This window comes from Alligator mississippiensis, chromosome 3 (assembly GCF_030867095.1).
Source record: "Alligator mississippiensis isolate rAllMis1 chromosome 3, rAllMis1, whole genome shotgun sequence".
NCBI lineage: Eukaryota > Metazoa > Chordata > Crocodylia > Alligatoridae > Alligator > Alligator mississippiensis.
In genome coordinates this window covers 43,214,280-43,236,070 of record NC_081826.1, presented here as the reverse complement: position 1 = coordinate 43,236,070, position 21,791 = coordinate 43,214,280, and the positions used below count along the sequence as shown (strand labels likewise).

General features: G+C 41.1%; 1 protein-coding gene across 2 annotated transcripts in view; it reads left to right on the top strand.

The window, feature by feature from the left end:
• Positions 1-21,201, top strand: part of DPY19L4 (dpy-19 like 4) — a 65,881-nt gene extending 44,680 nt beyond the window's left edge. For both annotated transcript variants that reach the window (XM_006273944.4, XM_019495755.2), the window contains 3 exons: positions 1,116-1,248; positions 12,389-12,547; positions 15,609-21,201. In XM_006273944.4, coding sequence (XP_006274006.2) covers positions 1,116-1,248; positions 12,389-12,547; positions 15,609-15,773 — 457 coding nt within the window. In that variant the 3' untranslated portion in view covers positions 15,774-21,201. The remainder of the gene's footprint in view (positions 1-1,115; positions 1,249-12,388; positions 12,548-15,608) is intronic.
• Positions 21,202-21,791: the final 590 nt, after the last annotated feature.

Here is a 21,791-nt window from a genome sequence, read left to right as displayed (position 1 = left end):
TTCTGTATTTTTAATGAAAATAGGACTTTTTGAATACTGAACTAGATACCTCTATTATAATTTAAATTAAATATTATGGTTACAAGTCACTTTCTTTTAATTTAATTGGAGAACAAATTTATTGTAGGGTTTTTTTAAGTACAGGGAAAAATGCCTGTCCTAGGTTCTAAGCCTGTTTACCATCAATTAAAAATAATCCTACATAAAATGTTCTCTTCAATCCAGAATGAGACCTACAAATAATCAAAAAATGAAATTAAACCCTAGTAAATACCTCCCCTCATCCCTACCTCCCTACTTACCATACAAAAACATCCTTTAATGTTGACTAGTAGATTGGGAAACATACCATCAATACATTCCTCCTGTGTATATATAAACAAGCACATACATAATTGTTCTTTACCAGCACATCTCTGAATAAAGTAAAACCTATCCTGGGATAAAGAATATGATGCCATGAAATTGATTATTTAGAAAGGATTGGGTATTTTTGCAGCAGAGGGGGAAGAAAAGAACTTTTTAATAGCCTTTTGTACTCAGACAGCTAAAATGTATTTGTACATTTTCTAAGTATAACAGATTTATTTTTAAAGATTTTATTTTTTTTTTGGCAGGAGCTATGTTTTGTGTGTGTAAATATGCAGTGTTTCTTTTCTTATTCTGAGGCTTCCATTTTCTCAGTTGTTACTGCATTGCTTTTCCTATTTTCCCCTTCTCTCATGCCTCTTATGGGAAGCAGAACCCAACCTGGAAATGAAAGTTCTCATCCTTTCAAGACCACAGCAAGTGAACTTTTATGTAATAAAGGATGTAGGTGTGAATAGCTCTCAGACTCCTCTTTCCCCACATGCTCTATCAAGAGGCCTTTTTAATTGGTTCTGGGCTACCTTCCAGCATTGAAAGCACAGCCATCATGCTGTTAATGCACTATATATCTGATTGCTGAGGATGGTAATTTCACTTAAATGTATGGTATGTAGTTCTAGTTAACAGAGTAGAATTTTTACCATAACACATTAAAAATTCATTTGAGTGTTAGAACTGATGCAAACTATTGTTTAGAAAAGATATCTGTGTATTCAGATGCATGAAGTGAAGCTGTCTTTTTACAGAAGACAGGCTCCTGTTGCTGCTGTGTTTGCAGGAAGTCCTCAGTTAATGGGCATGATTAAGTTGTGTACTGGATGGATGGTGACAAGTCTGCCTTTATATAATGATGATGATCTTCTAAAAAGAAATGAGAATGTAAGTATCTAATTCCATAAACTTGCTGTGGTATTGGTGATTCATGGTTCATTTGTTATGTAGAAAATGGAGTGCTTGATTTAGAAGTATAGGAATGCTGAAAATGATATTCTTCAAAGAAGATAGAAGACACCCTGAGAGTCCTATGAGTTAGTTATGGGGTCCAAGCTCATCTCTTGTGTGCGCTCTTTCTCAAGCTAGCTCACAGCAGGTATTATTTATGGTAGCAATCACAGTGCTAGGTCCATTCCAAATGCTTAGGAACAAATCGCTCCTGCTTACACTCTAAAGAGAGACAAATGCAAAGAGGTTAGAGAATAACAGTATGCATTCTATATGCATGTAAGCTGCTTGGCAAAAGTATGTTTTAAGAACATATTAGGGACAGGGGACTGGACAGGGCCTTCTGGGCTATCAGGTGCAGTCCCCTGGGCTTGCAAAACATCTCTCAAACTCTTTTACACAAATACAAGATACAATACATGAAACATAAAGAACATCCTATTACATGCAGTAACTGAAATCAGGAGAGAAAAGGGGAATGCCAGTGCCCTGCCAGTACAATGACAGGAAGTAGTTGACTAATATATTCATAGTTTCATAGTTGATAGGGTCAGAAGGGACCTAAGCAGATCATCTAGTCTGACCCCCTGCCATGGGCAGAAAGGGTGCTGGGGTCAAATGATCCCAGCTAGGTGGCTGTCTAGCCTCTTTTTGAAGACCCCCAGGGTAGGGGCAAGCACCACTTCCCTTGGAAGTTGGTTCCAGCTACTACCCGCCCTGACAGTGAAGTAGTGCCTCCTGAGCACCCTTGTTGTATAATATATTTAAATGACTGAAAACCATTCAAAAGTCCTCAGGCAAAAGGCATCCTGAAGCAAAAAAAAAAAAAATTACTGTAGTTGCTCACATATAACAAAACACACCCAAATGAAGCATGCACTCTGTTTTTGGAAGGCAGAATGTAGGGGGAAAAAATTCCTGGAGTCATGGTCAACTTGCGACATTGAGCAAGTACTCCTGAGAAGCAGAGTATCCAGGAAGCATGGCATCTTGGATAAGGCAGCCATCACCAGGAAGTTCCTTCTGTTTCCTGACTGTCTCCTGGAATGCTTCACTTTCTGGACACATTTTTCCAAGAAGACTTGCTTTATGACGCACAAAGTTAGGATCCAGACCCTTGCGAAGACAGTAGCAAGATTTAGTTTTTTACTGAAAGTAGTTCATTACATAAATTCCTGTAAATAAAATGTTGTTTCCACATTACAAGTCTCATCAAGATAGCAGCATACTTGCCATTTCAGGCACAGGCAACCATGCTCAGCTAACACCTAGAGATGCAAGAGAGTTAGAACTATGCCCCTTCAGCTTGCTGAAACAGATACAAGTGGCAGCCACCTTGGCAGCAGCATGGCATGCACAGTGTCTCCAGACTCATTTCTCTTTCACTGAAGAAAACAATTTCCTATCTGAATGCACCCCAATTTGGGGGGAAAAAGGTGCGTGATGTATGTGAGAAAATATGGCATTTACAAAACCACCAAGTTACCATGGGCACCTAACACACACGTCAGATGTCTGTGCCAGTGTATGCTAATAGCATGTGTCAGAGCAAACTCAATTAACTAAGTCTGCTGGAGCGTGCTAATTAGCATGCTCCAGCAGCCTCCTCATCCAGTGTATTCAGTGTCCCTGCACTCCAAAATGGTGACAGAGACGCTCCAACGGGCTTTAGTTAAAGCACCCATGACACCACTTTGAAGTGTGGGACTCTGAATACACATGATGCTGCTGCACTTTAATTAGAACGGCTCTCTGAGCTGCTCTAATTACAGCACCTCCCTCCCTCCCCCCCGCAGTACATATAAAGATTCTCCATGAACCTAAATATAGGACACCTTATTTTTAAGGGTCAGCTGAAAAAGTAAGGTATTACATAGAAGCTAGCTTCTATCAGTACTAGTAAAACCAATAAAGAAGAAATTAGACATTTACCTATGGTATTGTCTGGACCTTTAGATTTAGTGTAGGACAAAAAAGCAGCCAGAAAAAATATAGATGATAAAAGCTCTGCTCTCCCCACCACTCCAGTTACCGCTTCAGTGTGTATATGGGTCTTGGGGAAGGAAGATGCCCCACATTTAGAGGGAAGCAAGTCCCCACACTCTGTGCCAGTGTGACTTAATGGAAAGCATTCCTTCTTTATCTTTATTAGAGGTACATGGAATTTGTTTGGGCAAGTTTTACTGTGTATAGGGAGCCATATGGAGCAAGACAAAAGTTATTTGTGAAAAAGCTGACATCTTTATGCTGTGAAGGTGACAAGAGAATGCCTAAATTTTGAAAGGATTGTGGATGAAGAGCCAGAGGAGTGATTGAAAAGAAAGAGTGATCATATCAATGAGCAAGATAAACATAAAACTGTGTTTTAATTACTTGAAGAGTAACGTAAGCATCTGAAAATTAAGAGAAGGATGTTGCAATAGTAAAGGCATTGTATAATGAGGTCATAAATGAGAGATTTGGCTGCAGGAATGAAAAGAAAGGGAGAGATTTTTTGGAAATCCTCAAGGAAAAAAATGCAAAAACTGAATGTGGTCTTGGATATGTGGGTAGTGGAAGAGGAAGGACTCGCATATGATTGTTAAACACATGTAAAACTTAAGTGCTAATCTAGCTTCTAAGGTCTGGACTACCAGTCTGATAAACTCACAGGACAGGCCTGCTTTGGTGCAATATGAGCACAGACAGTCCTTCAATGAGGATGTTATACAGTATTTTGCTGCTTGATTGAATCATACAATTAATAGTCAATAGGTTGCTGCTTTGGTGTTTGCCTGTCTGCACTAGACTTGGGCTTTACTGTCAAGTTCCAAAAGCATAAATAAAAAGTGTTGGTTTCAGAAAAATGTAAAGTTTCTAGGCTTGAATTATGTTGATTTTTAGCACTAGAGCTCATTTCATAGTTGGGAGGACTTAAGTAACAATTGAGCAAAAAAGTTTTAAATGTTTCATGAAGAGGGGGATGATTTCTCATTCGACTGTATCTAAAACGTTGGCACTGTTACCTTCTATCTGCTTGTTACGAGAAAACACTTGATCTCGGCACAACTTCAGAAACTGTTTGGTCTGCAGAGATGCTTCTGAACTGGACTTGCATGCCTGTTTTAGATCTACTTTGATTTATTTTTCCTTTCATTGCTCTCTTACCTGTTGTTCTCCCTTTTTGGACACAAGGAAAATAGACTCAGTGAAGTCCAAATAGTCCTTGCCAACATTTTTGGCAGTGCAGTTGCATGGTAAGGGTCATTAAGTGGTGCAGAATATGAATATGGTCAATGAAACTTTAAAAGTTAGAAGAACTTGCCCAAGCCCCTACTTTTATAACCAGGGATTCTGGTTTTCTCTGTTTAAAAACCGCAGATTCTCTTATTAAAATCCCCAAATCCACAATTAAAATGAAAGGCTGCTATATATATATATATATATATATATATATATATATATATATATATATATACACACACACACATATATATACAGGTATCAATTGGACACAATGTTTTATTGATATATTTACAATTTTAAAGCGATTTGGAAGCTTACCAGTGCCTCAATCACTATAATAAAATAAATTCTAAATACCTATGTATTTTGGCATTTAATTTGGGGTTTTTCATTACAGAAAATCAGAACTCCTGCTGCCCCTCTCACTTAGCAGGATATGGACCCAGATGCCGTTCCCCCACCCCCACTGCTTTGTGGTGCTGAGCAGCCCTAATAAGCCATTGCCCCTCACTCCCAAGCCAACCCTTCCCCCCAGCCCTGCTAGTGTCTCATTCCCTGCTTACCTCCCACTCTGTCCCTCTTAACAACAGCTCCCCCCATGCACCAGTACACAGTGGTAGAGGGGTGCGGGGTTGGGGGGGGCTTGTGGGCAGATACGTGGTTTGTGGTGCATAGCCCCCACCACCGGTGGCTCAGCAGCAGCAGGCACTGGGCCCTTGGGGTGCTCATGGCCGTGGCAGGCAGAGCCCCTGGTGGTGCACACCTCTGTCTGAGTCCCAGGGCCTGCATGTGCTGTCATGGAGCTGGCCCAGCCTGCTGGTGTGTGCCTTCACGCCACACCAGGCTGGCTCTGTGCCAGCACATGCAGATTACAGCACTACAGTTGGGAGCCACACACCATTGGGCTGGGCAGGCTCTTTTCTTTCATGGGCAACTTCCTGCTGGAGCGCGGGAAGCCCCACATGAAGGCATGGAGCCAGCCAGTCTGGCCCCATGGTGTGTGGACTGGGAGCTGCATTCCATTGGGCCAGGTGGGTTCTGTGCCTCCAGGCAGGTTCACGCTTACCTCTGCATGTTGCTTCCTGCTGAAGTGCTGAAAGCCCCACATGGAGGCACAGAGCCAGCCGGCCCAGCCTGGCCCGATTGGTGTGTGGATGGCAGCAGCAGCTCGGCACACCACAGCATCCCCTGAGCTGCCATGGTACACCGTGGCCACTGCTACCTCCTTGCAGGAGCAGGAGGCAGAGCATCCCCTGCAGGGCGTGGGGATGATGTCACAGTTCTTTTGTGCTGGCCTGAGAGTACCTGAGGACACCTTCCTGCCTCCTTGCACCCACACACCCCTACCCTGCTGCCTACCTGTTTTGCTGGCTCTTCCCCCCCCCCTCCCCCCCCAGCCCTACCAGTGCCCCCATCCCTGACCTGCAGCCCCCCCACCCTCCCAGCCCTGCTAGAGGGGCCCCCCAGCTGGCCCCTAGGCCCCTGAAAGCATCACTTACCCCAAAGGCTCCACGCGGAAAAGTGTGCTTGAGCCAAGTCCTGACTGACTCAAGAGGCTCAGGCCCTGCCCCTTCTCCCTCAGGACAGGGCTTCTTGCTACCCTTTTTGCAAGAAGCTCTTGCAGCCTGGAACTCTGCCAGCCTGCAGAGAGCTCTTTGGAAAATGAAAAATCTGTGCAGTAGACTAGGTACCTACTGTATTTACTCGAATAGAAGATAACCCTGATTATAAGATGACCCCCCCCCAATAATTAGGTTTTATATATGGAAAATGTATACATTTGATATAATTTTCCAGGTATAGTATCTAATTATTGGAGGTTTCATTGAGTTTGTCCCCCTCCCACCACTACAGTAGGGAAAATAAATGGAGGGGAGCGTTAGGTAGCCCCTTTGCCTTCTGCCCTCCCCCCCAACTTCTTTCCCCTGCAGGCTGTCCCCCCTCTCCTAACTCTCAGAGCCTGCTCTCTCTGGGCACATGTAAGTGAGGAGCAAATTTGAAAAAAACTGACCTTGAAATGGACATAGCTGTAGTAATTTGCATATAGGACCCATAGACTTAGTTCATTCACCATTGTTGCGTTTTATCTTTTTTGAAACTGCTGCAAGTTTTATCACAGGTACTCCATAAACATACTTTTAAGTAGCATACATACTTTGTCACGTACTTAGAGATGGTACAAACTGCATGATATTAGTCCAAAACCAAAAGGCTTATGATTTATCATATAGTTAATTGGGCTGGTCCTCAGCAGAGTCAACAGCATTTCAAGCCATGGTGACCCCACAGCTCAGCACTGCTCTGTATTCCAGATACACCCCCCTAAATCTGCATCCAAAGGACCTGTGTGTTAATTAGCCCCCACTCACAACTGGAGCCAGGTGTTCTTGTTACAAATTCAAAATGAAGTTGGACGAACACCTTTCTGGAAGTGTGTGCTCCTGCCAGTGGCAGGGGGTCAGACTAGATGATCTGTTCAGGTCCCTTCTGACCCCAAACTACTATGAAACTATGAAATCCTGGGATCCTACAAAAATTTATATTCAGATGAGGCATAGGGCAGTTTGGTCCAGTTTCACTTCATGGTAGGTGGGGCCACACTAATAATATGCAACAGGCTGAGAAAAGGGCAACAGAGAGATTCTGGGTAAACTGTTTGGGAGACCTAGTTGGTGATATATTTTTTTTTGCCAGACATTTAAGATGGGTGAAGAAACAGGAATGATTACAAATGGGAAAGAAAGGCACAGCTCAACTGTGGGGGTGAAGAGGGAGTCAAATGTGTACAACATAGTGGCTCACCGTGACTTGAAAAGAAGTGAGCACTGAGGGAGACTGTGCTCAATGGCTAAGAACAGAAGTTGCACATAAACCTGTTTAAGTGATCAGAAACTGATCTAAACCTGTAACAGAACATAAGTTCAGTGCATATAAACTAGTTTCAAAATGGCTGAAACCCGTTTGAGATAAACCTGATTGAATCTATTATCAGGCTTAACTGGTTGAGCTCAAACCAGTTTATGCAACTTCTGTCCCAGACCTCTTCCTGGTTTAAGTGAAACCAGAGTCCCTCAACATCCTGCTGGGCTCTCTGCTCCAGCCCAGCAAGACTGGCCTTGCCCCTTTATTCCCCAGTTGGAGCAGAGAAAAGCAGGGGCGGGGGCCTGGCCAGACACTGGCCCCCAGAAGGGGGCAGGGAAGAGGTTTATTCCCTGTCCCTCCCTCCCCTGTCCCACCAGCACAGACATGCATTTCTCCGCTGGCTGCTACAATAGTAGTGGGATGTGGCCAGCCCTGACAGTAGGTTTGAGTGGACTGGCCAGGGAAGGGGTTTAATTTCCCCCTTTCCTGTCCCACTGGCACAGACCCAAGCTGGGGTCTGCTGGGCATTCCCCCCTCACTGCTGCAGTAGTGGGGCCAGGGTCGTGGCCAAACGCTGGCTGGCATGGCCCCCTGAGACAGAGGGGGCAGAGAGAAGGGTTATTCTCTCCTCTATCCCCACTGCCCCTGTGGAACTCCAGCAGGGTGTACCTGCCCTGACTGCTGCTGCCTCTTGCTCCCTGCAGGGGGCTAGTGGTGGGATAAGCCCCCTTCTTCCCCCTCTGCCAGACACTGAAGGGAGTGGGGAATAACCTCTAGCAGTGAGGGGGCAGTGCCCTGACGGGGCAGCAGCCCCTGTCCTAGTGTCTGGGAAGCGCATACCACTTCCTGGTGGGGAGTCGTGAGCAGGGGTCAGAGCTGCTGCAGACTGTGGCAGGTGGTGGTACTGGTGCTCAGAGGGGGCTATAGTCCCCCAAGCCACTGTAGTTTCGCCACTGCTGCTCGTCTGCAGCAGCCTTCTCTACCCTGCCTCCACCCACAGCATGGCCTCCCCATTGGGAAGAGGCTTACGCTCTGGGACACTGTGACAGGGGCTGCAGCCCCTGTAAGGGTTACTGCTCCCTCACTGCTCTGGGGTAGGGGAGGATCTGGGAAACTATAGGCTGGTCAGTTTGACTTCAATACCTAGTAAAATTTTGGAAAAAAATATCAAGAAGTCCATTTGTGAGGAACTGGGAGAAGGCATGATGCTGAAGGATAGCCAACATGGTTTCATTGCAGGCAGGTCATATCTGACCAACCTAGTCTTCTTCTATGAACAAGTAACAAACGGCTTAGATGTGGGAGATGTGGTTGATGTCATATACCTGGATTTTAAAAAGGTCTTTGATATGGTCTCCCATGATGCTCTTAAAAAAGAAACAAACTGGGGGATTGTGGGCTGGCAAAATCCAGGTCAGTGGTTTGGGAATTGATGCAGGGGTTGAACCCAGAGAGTGTTAGTATTGTCTTGGTGGGAATTGGCCAGTGGTGTTCTGCAGGGTTTGGTTCTTTGCCTCGTGCTGTTCAACATCCTTATCATTGATTTAGATGAGGATGTGGAAAGCACGCTGGTCAAGTTGCTAAGTTATAGGGAAAAGTGGTCACACTAGGGGATAGGATGCAGATCCAAGTAGACCTGGACGAGTTGGAAAGGTGGGTGGGGTGGAACTGGATGCAGTTCAATAAGGATAAATGCAGAGTGCTTCATCTGGGGAGAAGTAATCAGTGACGTGAATACAGGTTAGGAGGAGATGTTCTGGCCAGCATGATGGCTTAGAGGGACATTGGGTTTATGGCTGATCACAGGGTGAACATGAGCCTCCAGTGTGATGCTGTAGTCAACAGAGCAATAGCATGCTGGGATGCAGTAGCCAATGCGTCATGAGCAGGGCTAAGGAAGTGATACTGCCTCTCTACTCGGCACTGTTGAGACCCCCAGCTGAAGTACTGTGTCCAGTTCTGGGTGCTGCACTTCAAAAAGGACATGGAGACTCCTGAAAGGGTCCAGAGAAGGTCTTCAAGAATGATTAAAAACCTGGAGAATAAACTTTATGAGGAAAGACTAAGGGATCTGGGACTGTTCAGCCTGGAGAAGAGAAGACTGAGGGTGGACTTGGTGGCTGTCTATAAGTATGTAAATGTCAGGAGCTGGGAGAAAAACTATTCACTGGTGCGTGCCGAGGAGAACAAGGAGCAATGGCCATAAACTGTAGAGGATGGTTTGAGGTTGGGTACAAGAAAGAACTTCTTTATGGTAAGGGTGACCAGAATCTGGAATAGACTTCCCAAGGAGGTGGTGTAGTCCCTAACCTGGGAAGTCTTCAAGAGAAGACTGGACAAATACTTTGCTGGGATCATTTGATCTCAGCAGTATTCCTGCCCAGAGCAGGGGTTTGGACTTGATGATCTTTCAAGGTCCATTCCAGCCCTTAATTTTTATGGGCGCATCCAGACATGCATGGACATTTGGTTCCCTGGGGACAACTAGCAGCGGCGCACCTTGTGCCGCAGCTGCTTGTCCCTGGGGAATGCTCGTGTCCTGCACGCTTTGGTGCACATCAAGTTACCCCGGGAGCAGTGGGGGAGGCTGGGGCCAGCACTGTGTTGGCCCCAGCAGCCTTTCCTGGGGTCTTGAGGGCCTTCCAGGGCTGTAGCTATGGTGATCCTGCCAGGCAAAGCCTGGCCAGCAGCTACAGCATGGCTCTGGGTGGCCTGGCTCTGCTTTTCAGCAGCTCATGCTGCCCGAGCACGCGCTACTTCATTTTTCCCCCCCATCATGGTTTTTTTTTTGTTTTGACGCCTGGATATCCTGCAGAACACTGCAGAAGAAAAACCTGCAGGAAAAAAACCTCTGAGTCTCACTCGCCCTTAGCCAAAAGGCCAAAGGAGTGAGCTAGGGAGAAATCCCCAATCTCCATAAAAATAAAGTGTGTAGCTGAGATCCTCCCATTGGGAGGCTATAGTAGACTCGCACAAAATCATAGGGCGCATTCAGATGAGGGAGGTCGTGTGGTATGTGGTGCTGCAAACACATCTGCAGTGCCGCATACACACAGTCTGGTGTTCTCCACATTGCCCGAGCATGTGCTGCTCTGTATTTTTCCCTGCAGTTTTTTGACCCCTGGATATCCTGCAGAACACTGCAGAAGAAAAACCTGCAGGAAAAAAAGAGCAGAGCATGCTCAGGTAGCGCAGAGAACACCGGACTGTGTGGTATGTGGCACTGCAGATGTGTTTGCAGCGCCACATACCACACGACCTTGCTCATTTGGACGCTCCCTATGATTCTGTGAGAAGCTACTATAGCCTCCCAGTGGGAGGATCTCGGCTACGCGCTTTATTTTTATGGAGATTGGAGATTTCTCCCTAGCTCACTCCTTTGGCCTTCCGGCTAATGGCAAGTGAGACTCAGAGGCATCTGAATTCCTGCCATACAGGATGACTTCAATGGATTTGGGAGTATCTCAAGCTCCAAGTTGAAGACTCCGGGAGGGAGGATACTTGCCGGTGGTAGCATCACACAGGCTTGAAAAAATGAGCTCTGCTCAGTTGATAGAATTCGGAATTGATTTGGATAATTTGGCCTGAGGCATGACATTTTTAAAAAATGCAGTAGGTGCCCATCAGCATCTCGACCTTTTAGCTAAGATCAAGCATTTTTGGCAGCAAGGGAAAGGATGGGTCTGGTGGCAGTTTCTTATGGAGGGAACCACCTGCCAGGTTTTTTTTGGTTGTTGTATTTTTTGTTTGTTTTCTTTAAAGGCCAAAAAAGGTTCCCATCAATTTTGTGAAAATGGGGGACTGCTTTCACACTTTTCCCCTAGCTGCTCTTTGGCCTTTTGGCTGTGAGCAAGCAAGAGTAAGAGGCATCTGAACTTCAAGGCTTCTGGGCCCGGGGCTTGCACATAGGATGCCACCTAAAAAAAAAACGGTTCCCATCAGCATGTTTGCCACATATGGGTCATGTAGTTTAGTCATGCTCAGTGTTGGCTGCATTTAATCAACTTCAGAGTTGCTTTCCATTACTGAGAATGTGCTGCTTTAGCAGCAGTTCAAAGATAGGCAATATATTTAATGCGGTTTCCTTGTATGCAGATGTAAGATGAGGGGCTTTTTTCCCCCATGCTGATTGTGGGGAGGGGATGTCATCTTTTATTTGAGTAAATGTGGTAACCCCATATTTTAGTGCTGCAGATACAAAAGACAAAAGTCTCTAATAACCAATTAGCGGACTTGGGAAACACAACCGTCCAGAGTGTTTCATATTTTCTCATATTTGGATTGATTTATTTCTCAAGGGCAATTTTTTTATTTGGGTGGGGTGGGGAGGCAGACAGTAAAGTGCAGATAATTTCTTGCTAGTCCAAAAAAGAGCCTGGTTTTGACATCCTTTTCTGACACCAATTTCACTGGGTTTATCAGACTATAACTTTGCAACTATAGCAGAGTTTACAGTACTCTCCAGTAACTGTCAGTGGTCTTACCTGCTGCGAAGCTTGGGCTTGTCCAGAGTCATAAGAACAAAGCAGGAAACCTGTGTTTCATTATGGATTGGAGTTTGTGTGATTAAATGAGGGATGAATGGCACTGAACCAGAGACAGGCTCATTTTGTAAAATTATTTCATGCCTGGTTCTCAAGAAGTAATCTAAAGCATGAAGATCAAAGTCCTGAAATAGTAGATGATTATAACCGCTATTGCTAAAATTAGATATGTCCAATACCTTGTGTATCAGAGAACTTAATCCTGATGACTGGCCTCCAGAACTCCAGTTCACTAATAAAAACTTTTTTTACTTTTTGAATTTTTTAGAAGTGTTCTAATGAGTAAAATATATGCAGATCTTTTGAAGATAATATCCTTATTTAATTTGACTTGCACAGAATTAATTGTTCCAGATTTAAAAAATAGCAAATTTTAGCATACATTTTAATATGCATTTAACTTTCCATTGCTTTTAAATTGCATTAAATATCTTGCTAATCTACAGATTTATCAGATCTATTCAAAGAGGTCTGCAGAGGATATTTACAAGATACTCACATCTTACAAAGCATCTTACCTGATTATAGAAGATTCAATTTGCAATGAGGTGGGACCTGTGAGAGGATGTAGAATTAAAGACTTACTGGATATTGCTAATGGTCATGTAAGTAGCACTTGGACAAAGTTAAATGTATGAGGGAATGAATCATTGACATAATGATTAGAACATGTTAGTTTAAAACATTTTAATTAGATAAGCCTACAGATATCACCTGTAAACACTGAGGAGTAAAGCAGTTATTAAAATATGTCTAGTCTCTTCCATGCTCATTTCTCTTTCTTAACTATTCCTAGTTAACTAACTCTTGCTTGCTCTGCTGATAGTGTACATTTTCTTTTGGTTATTTTTGGTGACAGGGGATCAGAGGGAACTGATGCTTCACAACATCAGCCACAGCAAAAAGTCCTGCTGAAGTGAGTTGTATGATTTGCTTTGAAAAAGGGTCAGGCTTTGATTCAGAAGGTAACTTTTAGGTACACATCACTGTGACTATCTTGGAGAGAAAAGCCATAGTTCACTGGCAAGTTACAGGTGGCTGAAAGCACTCCCTACCTGTTTTGTCTAATCCTGGACACCCAGGTAGTTCAAGTGCAATAAGACTCTGAAATTTCATGTTACTTTGAACAGAGGGAGAAGCTAGTAACTTTGATAGTTTGAAACATTGTTCCTCAAACATTATTTCAGTATTGTAGGTTTCAGTTTAACCAAACCACATTGTGATGCTAATTGTGACTGTCAATTAAATCTAGTGAGAAGAATGTAGGAAGCTCAGTTTTACCTCCCATAAAGGGTTGCCAGTGGTTTGGGTGGCACCAATCCAAGTGATTTCTTTTAATGATTTAAGAGAAGACAGATGCACACAGTTGGTCTTATACACATCTGCATATGAGAACTCTCAGGGAGAGAGCAGCTGTCTATTATAATGCTAAAGTATTCTTGGAGGAAAGATTGTCTCAATCATGCTGCTGTCCTGTATTCTCCCGATAAGTCTTTTAAATAAGTCAGAACTACCACGTGATTGATTTTTGCTGCAAAAAGTTTGAAATATTGACAAGATCCCAAAAGGATGAAATATTTAGTTTTAGTCTCTACCCACAGCTATAGGGATCATTCTCTAGGCTGAAACTTTGTAAGGCAGTCCAGAATATTCCTAGTACTATGTGGTGCTACCACAGGGTGGTATTTAAAAAAGATTTTCTGCATCATATATTTAGTTCCTTGAGAACCAGCAGAATATAGCATTCATCAGCGTGATTTGCAGATTGCTTTTTATCAAAGGACACATTTGTGGTTTCAGGCAGTGGTGGCTCACTCTTCCTTTGTTGGCTTTCATTAGCCAAGAAAACTGAGAATCTATTTGCAGGTATGTCTTTGGACAGACACAATGATGACCTTCTGCCACACTCTTCATTTTTGGTTTGGGTGCTTCCATTTTTTTTCAAATAGAGAAAATATAGAGAGAGCTCTTTATAATCTTGTATTTCATTGTTTGGAAAGAGGCAAACTGTTCTTCATTTACATCAGATATTTTATAAACACCACTTCTCAGGTATGCAGGACTAAACGAAAGAGCCTGAAATGTAAACATTGCATTGTTTATTTTATCATATGAAGTGAATGATTATAATGTTGTAAAAGACAACTGTCTGTAAGGAATTGTCCTTTACTCTCACAGGAACATAACTTTTAGTTACATCTGCCCTTCCCAGGTTTTCTGACAGTCTGTCTATATCATCCTGTGTTTTTTCTGGGGCAGTGGGGTGAGACTGGAACTCAGTTACTCTGCTGTATCTGGGGCAATTTTAATTTCAATGAACCTTTTGATCGCTTCAAAGCACCTTCCTAAAGCAGCATTAGAGAAGGTAAAGTCATTTTCCAAAGTGACTGTCTTAGAGTGATAACAATTACCAGGTTTCTAAGGCAAGATTAGTTAAAGGTTGCCTGCATCCAGAATTAAGGTTTTGGGGCAGCATTCTACCCACCTGAAAGAAAACAAAATGCTTTAGGTTAATTTGCAGCTTAAAAAACTCTAAAAATACAGTTGCATGGCAAATGTGACTCATTTTTTACATGAAGCAGCAAAGCAGTGTACTTGCTTATATGCAAATGAAAAGTGAAAAGGAAATATCAAAAGCAAGTTGGAGTCCTCTCATTTTGTGTTCTTGCATGATGTAGGCTAGATCCTATGTGAAACCTTTGGTACAAATGACTCAAACATTTCAAATTCCATCTTCCCAAAGCTGAATGTTTCTTCTTTCTGTTTTTTCTCTTCATTTACCATTGATAATTTCATTGTCTTCCCTGTCTTGCACTGAAATGTTACTTTAAAAATTCTTGTTCTTCCACTCTGTCATAGTCTTGTTCCTGGCTAACTCCTGTTAGCTTTTCCTCTTTAATATCACAAAGTCCCACAACGCCTGTTCTTCACTACTTGACCACTGACTGTCTTAGTTTATTTCTTGCTGTGATTAAATTTTACTTTTTCCTCCCTTCCTGAAACAACTGCTTTCAATCCTACTGCTCTGATCTGTCTTTACCTTTACTTCTGTTTTACTCTGAACCCTACCTACTTTTGTCCTTTCACTTTCAGCTTACAGACCTTTGCCTTCTGTTTGTAACAGCTTTCCTCTTTTAATCTGTTTCAACATCGTTGCTTCAAATGTTTTCTTAAAACCCATTTATTTTTCAGCTTCTTTCATAGCATTTCTATATCTTCTCTTTCCTGGACTGTTATCTGATATTTATCTCTTCATTTTTTTCTTTCATTTTGACTGTAAAACTCTTCAGTGTAAGGAACCTGTTCTACCGTGCAAATTTCAGCTACATTGAAACACTGCAAAAGGAGTAGTGCCATTTAGTGTTTTTACCAACTTTGCTTTACTGATAAGTGATTATTTATTTATAGTAGACTCAGAGTGGAAAAGGATGGAAAATCAAAAAATCTGATTTTTTTTCTGTGGTCTGTTAAACTTCAGCTTGTTTGAGGTTTAGCTTCCCTTTAGTTCCCTTTAGTTGTTTTCCCCCAAAAATCAGCCAGTTACGTTCATTATTATTATCTCTATTGGGATTGTATAATGCAGAAATGAAAGATCAGTCATGTTCTCTGAGATTTAGATTTCTCTCAACAAATTAAACCTATTTAACTTATTTCTCCTTTTGACAGATGGTTTGTGATGAAAACGAGAGTTATACCTACTCAAAGTATGGACGATTTTGTCATGAGATCAAAATGAATCATTCTCCATATGTGAATTATTTTACTCGTGTATATTGGAACAGATCCTACTTTGTATATAGGATCAACACTGTGATATCCTTTCAGTCGTGAAAAGTCATGGAGACTTCTTTTCAAAGATTGACTCTGTATGGAATTCAAATAAGAGGTGTTCCTCTTGTACAAAACATTTTTTGTAGATAGGAATGGGAGTGTGCTCACTGTGTTAGTTTACCAAACGGGAATTCTGCGGACTACAGCTCAACAAGTACAAGCCCCATCTTAAAGGAAATGTGAGAACTTGTCAGTTTTGTGGTCTTGACAAAGTGTGACAGTCTTCCATGTTCTTATATTTGTCTTCCCAGTTTTTCCCTGTTTTTAAACTAATGAAAAGTCATTCATATGAATGTTCCAGAACTAAAATGCTACAGCAGATAATTAGAAATATCTTAACGTGAACCTACTTTGGTAAACGTAAAAAAAAACTGTTCAAACATTAAGGAAGTGATAAATTTACTATTATACTGTGTTGTTTTCTTAGCATTTGATATAATCAAAATGTTTGTGAGAGTCCACTAGAATCCACTCATTTTCTGCTCCCATTGATGTCCTTCCATATATGTTGTTGTGTTCATCTTGCACATGTTCACATTTTGTGTGTGTAGGTACAGTATTTGCATAAAAAAGAAACACTGGTCTTACTTGAGCAAAATTCTTATAGATTTGGGCATAGGTGTCCATTCACGTGGAGCTACACTGACTTCAGTGTGTGGACACAGATGTCTATCTGGAGCTTGAGTCTTTGGGATTTGTCCATATTAGATACTGTATGCATGTCAATGTGTTTACAAACTCATTTTATGCAATTTAGTAGATAGCTAATTCTGTTTAAAATATTGCCACGTCTTATTTTTAATTCCCCATCATGGTTAAAGATCATTTTAAAATATCTGATACCTAGGTATTTTAAAAGTATATTCATTCGAAGTCCTTTGGACTTTAGAAGACCAATCAGGCTAGCATGGTTAAGGCACATGAGCTTCCATAGCCAGCAGTGCACAAGACTGATATGGCAGGCATGCAGATCTGACTGCCTCTGACCTCCCAGTCTGAGGTACCCAGTTATAGCAGCAGCCTACTGCAGCAAGCCTCAAACTTGTGCCTCAGTAACTGTAGTGAGATGCCTTAACCACTCTGCCACTGTGTCTTTTCGAATATATGGTTGTAATTAAAACTGAACTATTTTTTTAACTTTGCAAAGCTTTCTGCTTTCTTCTAGCTATTCCTGCTCTATATGCCTCTAATGAGGTTTTGTAATAATTTTTTCTGTGTATGCAGGTTATTTTGTTACTAGCTGTACTTGGGTGATAATGGATGTCAGTTTCCTTCTTCCTTAGGGCTTGACACTGTAGTGCTGAACAAAAAACACAGCAAAAGAGAATAGAGGCTTTGCTTCAAAGAATAGTTAGGCAAAAAGCTGGGTTTCCAATTTCAGGGGAATTTTTTATTTTGAAATTTGGCTTCAGTCTGAATTAGATAACAAACTTTTTTAAAAAGTTTCCCATGAACTAGAAGCTCCCTGAAAAAATGTATATTGTCAGTTTCTGTTTTTAGCAATACAATTGTCAAATTCACTGAGCAGCCTCAAGGAATGGCAGAAAGCCCTCTACTCTAGAACTAATCTTCCAGCTAGGAAGCCCATGTTTCTAGAGACATTGGCTCCAGATCAGATCCTGAAAGCAGGCACCCTGGCCCCGGAACAGTCTGCCTTACAGGTCTGTCTCAAAGTTGTGAACCCTGGAAGTATCTGCTCTCTTCCAGGGAGCAGTCCATAAGAAATCGAGGCAGGATTCCATTGGAACCCTGCCTAGAACCCAGCAAAAAATGGTAACATCCAGAATGGTATGAATGACGCATTTGGGGCTCAACAAACCAGCATTTTCTGATGTTATTTTATCAGAACACTTCTGTAAGAACTGCAAAATCATTGTCTCTGTGTCTACTAGAAAAATAGAAATCCAATTTTTTTAACTTTCTTTGAAGTGAGTTTCTAGTGCAAGAATGTGGTACATGTGTATGTTTACCACTTGCTTTATGCACATAGATTTGTTTATCACATAAACAATCAAGCTATTATCAAGCAACTGGAGCTGCCTGTTAAAAAAAAAAAAAAAGGAGGTGTTATTGTTGCAAACAATGTCATCGTGCCTATAGTTAAATCTTCACTTTTTAATATATTAATTTTTAATGCCTAAAACCTTCAGTGTATTAAATTATCCATTTTATTTGAAAAAATGGTTTAGATAGATTCATAAAATAAAGTTATAAGGGGTGTGGTCATTAGGATAACTGGCTTTTACCATAGTTGAGTTACAGGGTATAGTAAATAGCCTCATAGGAGATATAGCTTAGACACACATTACTTAAAGGTGGGGGGGGGTGCATATGTGTACATACGTATATAAGTTCACATACATTATGTGCTGTTTGTATGTTTATGCACAAATGCATACCTGAATCTGCACTGAACATATTTTCAGATTACAGTTACTACAGTAAATGAATGCATTAACATGAGCTGCTGCATGGATGTGGGAGCTTTTTTCAATAGTCTGTGTGTGTTAGAGTGAATGTAGATGCATTTAATATATTGAAATAACTCTAGCACTCCATATGCAATTGTGGTGTATTGATTTGACCTTCAGAATTATCATATCTGTGTTTTGTTTTCAGCTAGTGCATAAGCTGACCTGTTCATTAAATCATTTCATAATAGCAATAAGGCATTCCACATAGCAAAGTTCAGGGTGACTTGCATTTCTTTGGTACCTGAAGTCACATAGCCTATGACTGCATGCCTTATATTCCATTCAAGATGCAGTATTTTAACTGTCCTGAAATGAACTGCCTGTTGTGTCATTGCATTGAGAGATTGATATTTGGTTATATACATATCAGTGAGTAGTACATGGTGTGAATACATGTGTGTGTAGAAAAATATAACTGAGGATCATTCCACACATCTATGGGGAAAAAAATCTTGTTTTGTGGCACATTGGCCTTTATATATGTTTGAGTAAACACGTTGCATCTTCTTTGAACTGTGACAATACAGTTATTATAGTAGTGTCATGGTTTAAATAGTAATATTGCTACTAATTGTCTGCTTTAGGAGAATCCAAATTAGGCGGATATTTAACATTTTCATATTAGGAAAAAAAAATGGTTACAGCAACATTGGGTCATTAGTCTTAAATAGAAAAGACAAGTCTTGTAACTTGAAATATGTTACTGAATTAGAAGGCAAAACGTTTTAAAATAATAAACCTAAAAATTATCTTTTACAGGAGAATAATAGATTTGAATATTTAATCCAGTTGCTAATCGGCCTATGACATAAAGGTCGATTTTGTTTTGTACTGCCCACAGAGAAGATAAGTTCCCTGGTGTTCCCAGGAAGGCTTATATTAGGCATAATCACAGCTAATTTGTATGCATCATCCTAACTTGTTTTTGAGTAGCACAGCCATCCTATTGAAAGATTAAAACTCATAGTTCTGAGGCTGGGGAAAACTTTTAAACAATTCCAATTTGTTTTGTGGTTGATGTGCAGTCCAGTTGAAATATGTGCCTTGAAAAATTTCACTAAACAAAAAAATTATTTAATTCATGTTTATTTTTGTGAAGATTTTTTTAAAGCAATGTCCCTTCTGCTTTCTGTGGTTGTAACTATTCATCTTAACACCCTTTTCCAATTAGAGTACGCAGCTGCATTGAATGGTGCAGCTTATATGTATGTCAGCCATTTTGTTTACTATCATTGATTCCACCAGTTTAGAAAAAAAGATAAATGAATTTATGTGGTATATTGTTGCCATTATGCTGGTGCACGTCCTCCTTCCTACAATTAACATCCAATTCATAATACAGTTCTTGGTGTCAATAAATAGCAAAATAATCTCTTGAAATATCATAGTGCTTAGATAGTAACCTAGTTACTAAATAAGATCGTGCTTTTATGCAGTACCCTTATTTCTAGGTTCTGATTTAGTCAAGTGACAAGAGAAATGAGACTGGCAATCTCAGCCCAGTTCTTAGAAGATACTTAGAATCATAAATTACCAGTTTAACCCAATTGTGCATATTTTCTAGGAAAAGTATGGAACTAAAATAGTGACAGCAAGCCAGGTAATGGCTAAAATGCCGTGTCTACATTATCTAATACTTTTCTTAACTATTTAATTCACTGGAAAAATATTTTCACTTCTTCTAAAATAAATTAAATTAGTAATGTCAACTATCATAGCTTCTATCCCTAGGAAACAAAAGTATAGTGTTTAGTGAATGCTTGTTTTTTCTAGTTAGTCATAACTTGCATTGTTGATTATTAATATATAATATTTACTTGTTAATGAACAAATCTTCGGTTTGCCTTGCTCATGTAAGTAATGTCTGAGGGCCAAAATCTTACAGGCTTTGGTCAAGCATCCAATTGTTAGATCAACTAAAATAGTAGCAAAATATTCTTTCTTTGCAAGCGGTTGGATCCAAACAGCATTCATCAGGCAGAGGAGAGTTCAAAGATTGTAAAAGTTCTCCCAGGTAGAAAAGAAACTTCATAGTATCATAGTTAGTAGGGTCGGAAGGGACCTGAGCAGATCATCAAGTCCAACCCCCTGCCACAGGCAGGAAAGAATGCTGGGGTCAGACGACCCCGGCAAGGTGTCTGTCTAGCCATCTTAAAGACCCCCAGGGTAGGAGTGAGGGGAGGTAAAAGTCCTTTGAAACCCAGGGGAACTGCACCATCCTTTACTTCCCCTGTGCAAGATGAAGTTTCTTTTTTTTACCTGGGAGAACTCTTATACTCTTTGAATTCCAATTGGCCAACGAAGAGTACTTGGACCCAAAAGCTTGCAAAGAAAGAATTTTTTTTGCTACTATTTTAGTTGGTGTAATCAAAGATTGCCTCTAGCCCAAGAGTTTTGTCTGTTTCAAATAAGTTACATTTCTAAGTCCCATATATATTAATAGGCATATAGACATCAAAGTACATTGGAATAGACTGAAGCAAGAAACGGAGCTTATTTTAATATAAACAATACTTTAATTGAAATAATACCTTATCATAAAGCAGTATAATCATGTTCTCCTCTTAAAATTGAAATTTAGAAAAGAAACTGAAGTTGTAAAGGGAAGGTGTGTGTGTGTGTGTGTGTGTGTGTGTGTAACATTTTCTACATTAATAGTGAGACGAGAATAATTTATCACCATTATGTTGTTATGATCTTTAAAAGTTGCTTAAATATGCCAAATAGGGGAACAAATATGTGTAAAGCTTTAACATTGTCTAGTACCTTAGTTCAGATATGTTACAGGAACTAGTGACATTTTTAGATTTCGATACAAAATAATACATGAGTAATTCTGCCTTTGACAAAATTGTATAAAGGTTTTCTAATTAACTAATGGGAAGGAGATGCATTATGAAAAGTTTTCAACTTTGTACTTTGAGAAATTAAACAGCTTACTGTTAATGCTTTAATTCTTGTTGACATTTAGTGGTAGTAAATAAGGCATAATGAACATACCTCCTCATGCGCAGGTATTTAACAGGAAATCTAAAAGGAACCATTTGTTCTATTCACTACTATTTGTTTTGACTGTCTTCTGTGACTGATTTCTCTCAATATACGTATTTAGTAGTTTCTTCTCCTCTGGTAGAATTTTCATAGGTGCAAAAAAAAAAGCTAAAGCCAATGAATATAGATTATCTGAGACAAACTTTACCTCTGTTTCTCCCCAAAAACTCTGCTCTGTGACAGTATGGTTAAGATGGGCCCTGCAGAGGGTACACACCTTACCCTATTTCTTTAGGTAACCTGAGCTGGATACATTCCTGAGGGAGGGGGGAAACCTGCTCCCTCTGCCTACGTGACTGGCATCACATACCTGGGTGAGGGGCTTGGGCTACCTGGGGAGCTAGGAACTGCCAGTCCACCCAGCAACTAATGATACGTTTCAAATTGGTTGGCTGACAGCCAACAGGTGCTGGCCTCCATTGGACCAGGTAAATGAGGTCACAGGGACTATATAAGTTAAGGACTGCCCAGGAGGAAGGGGCAGCAGCCATGA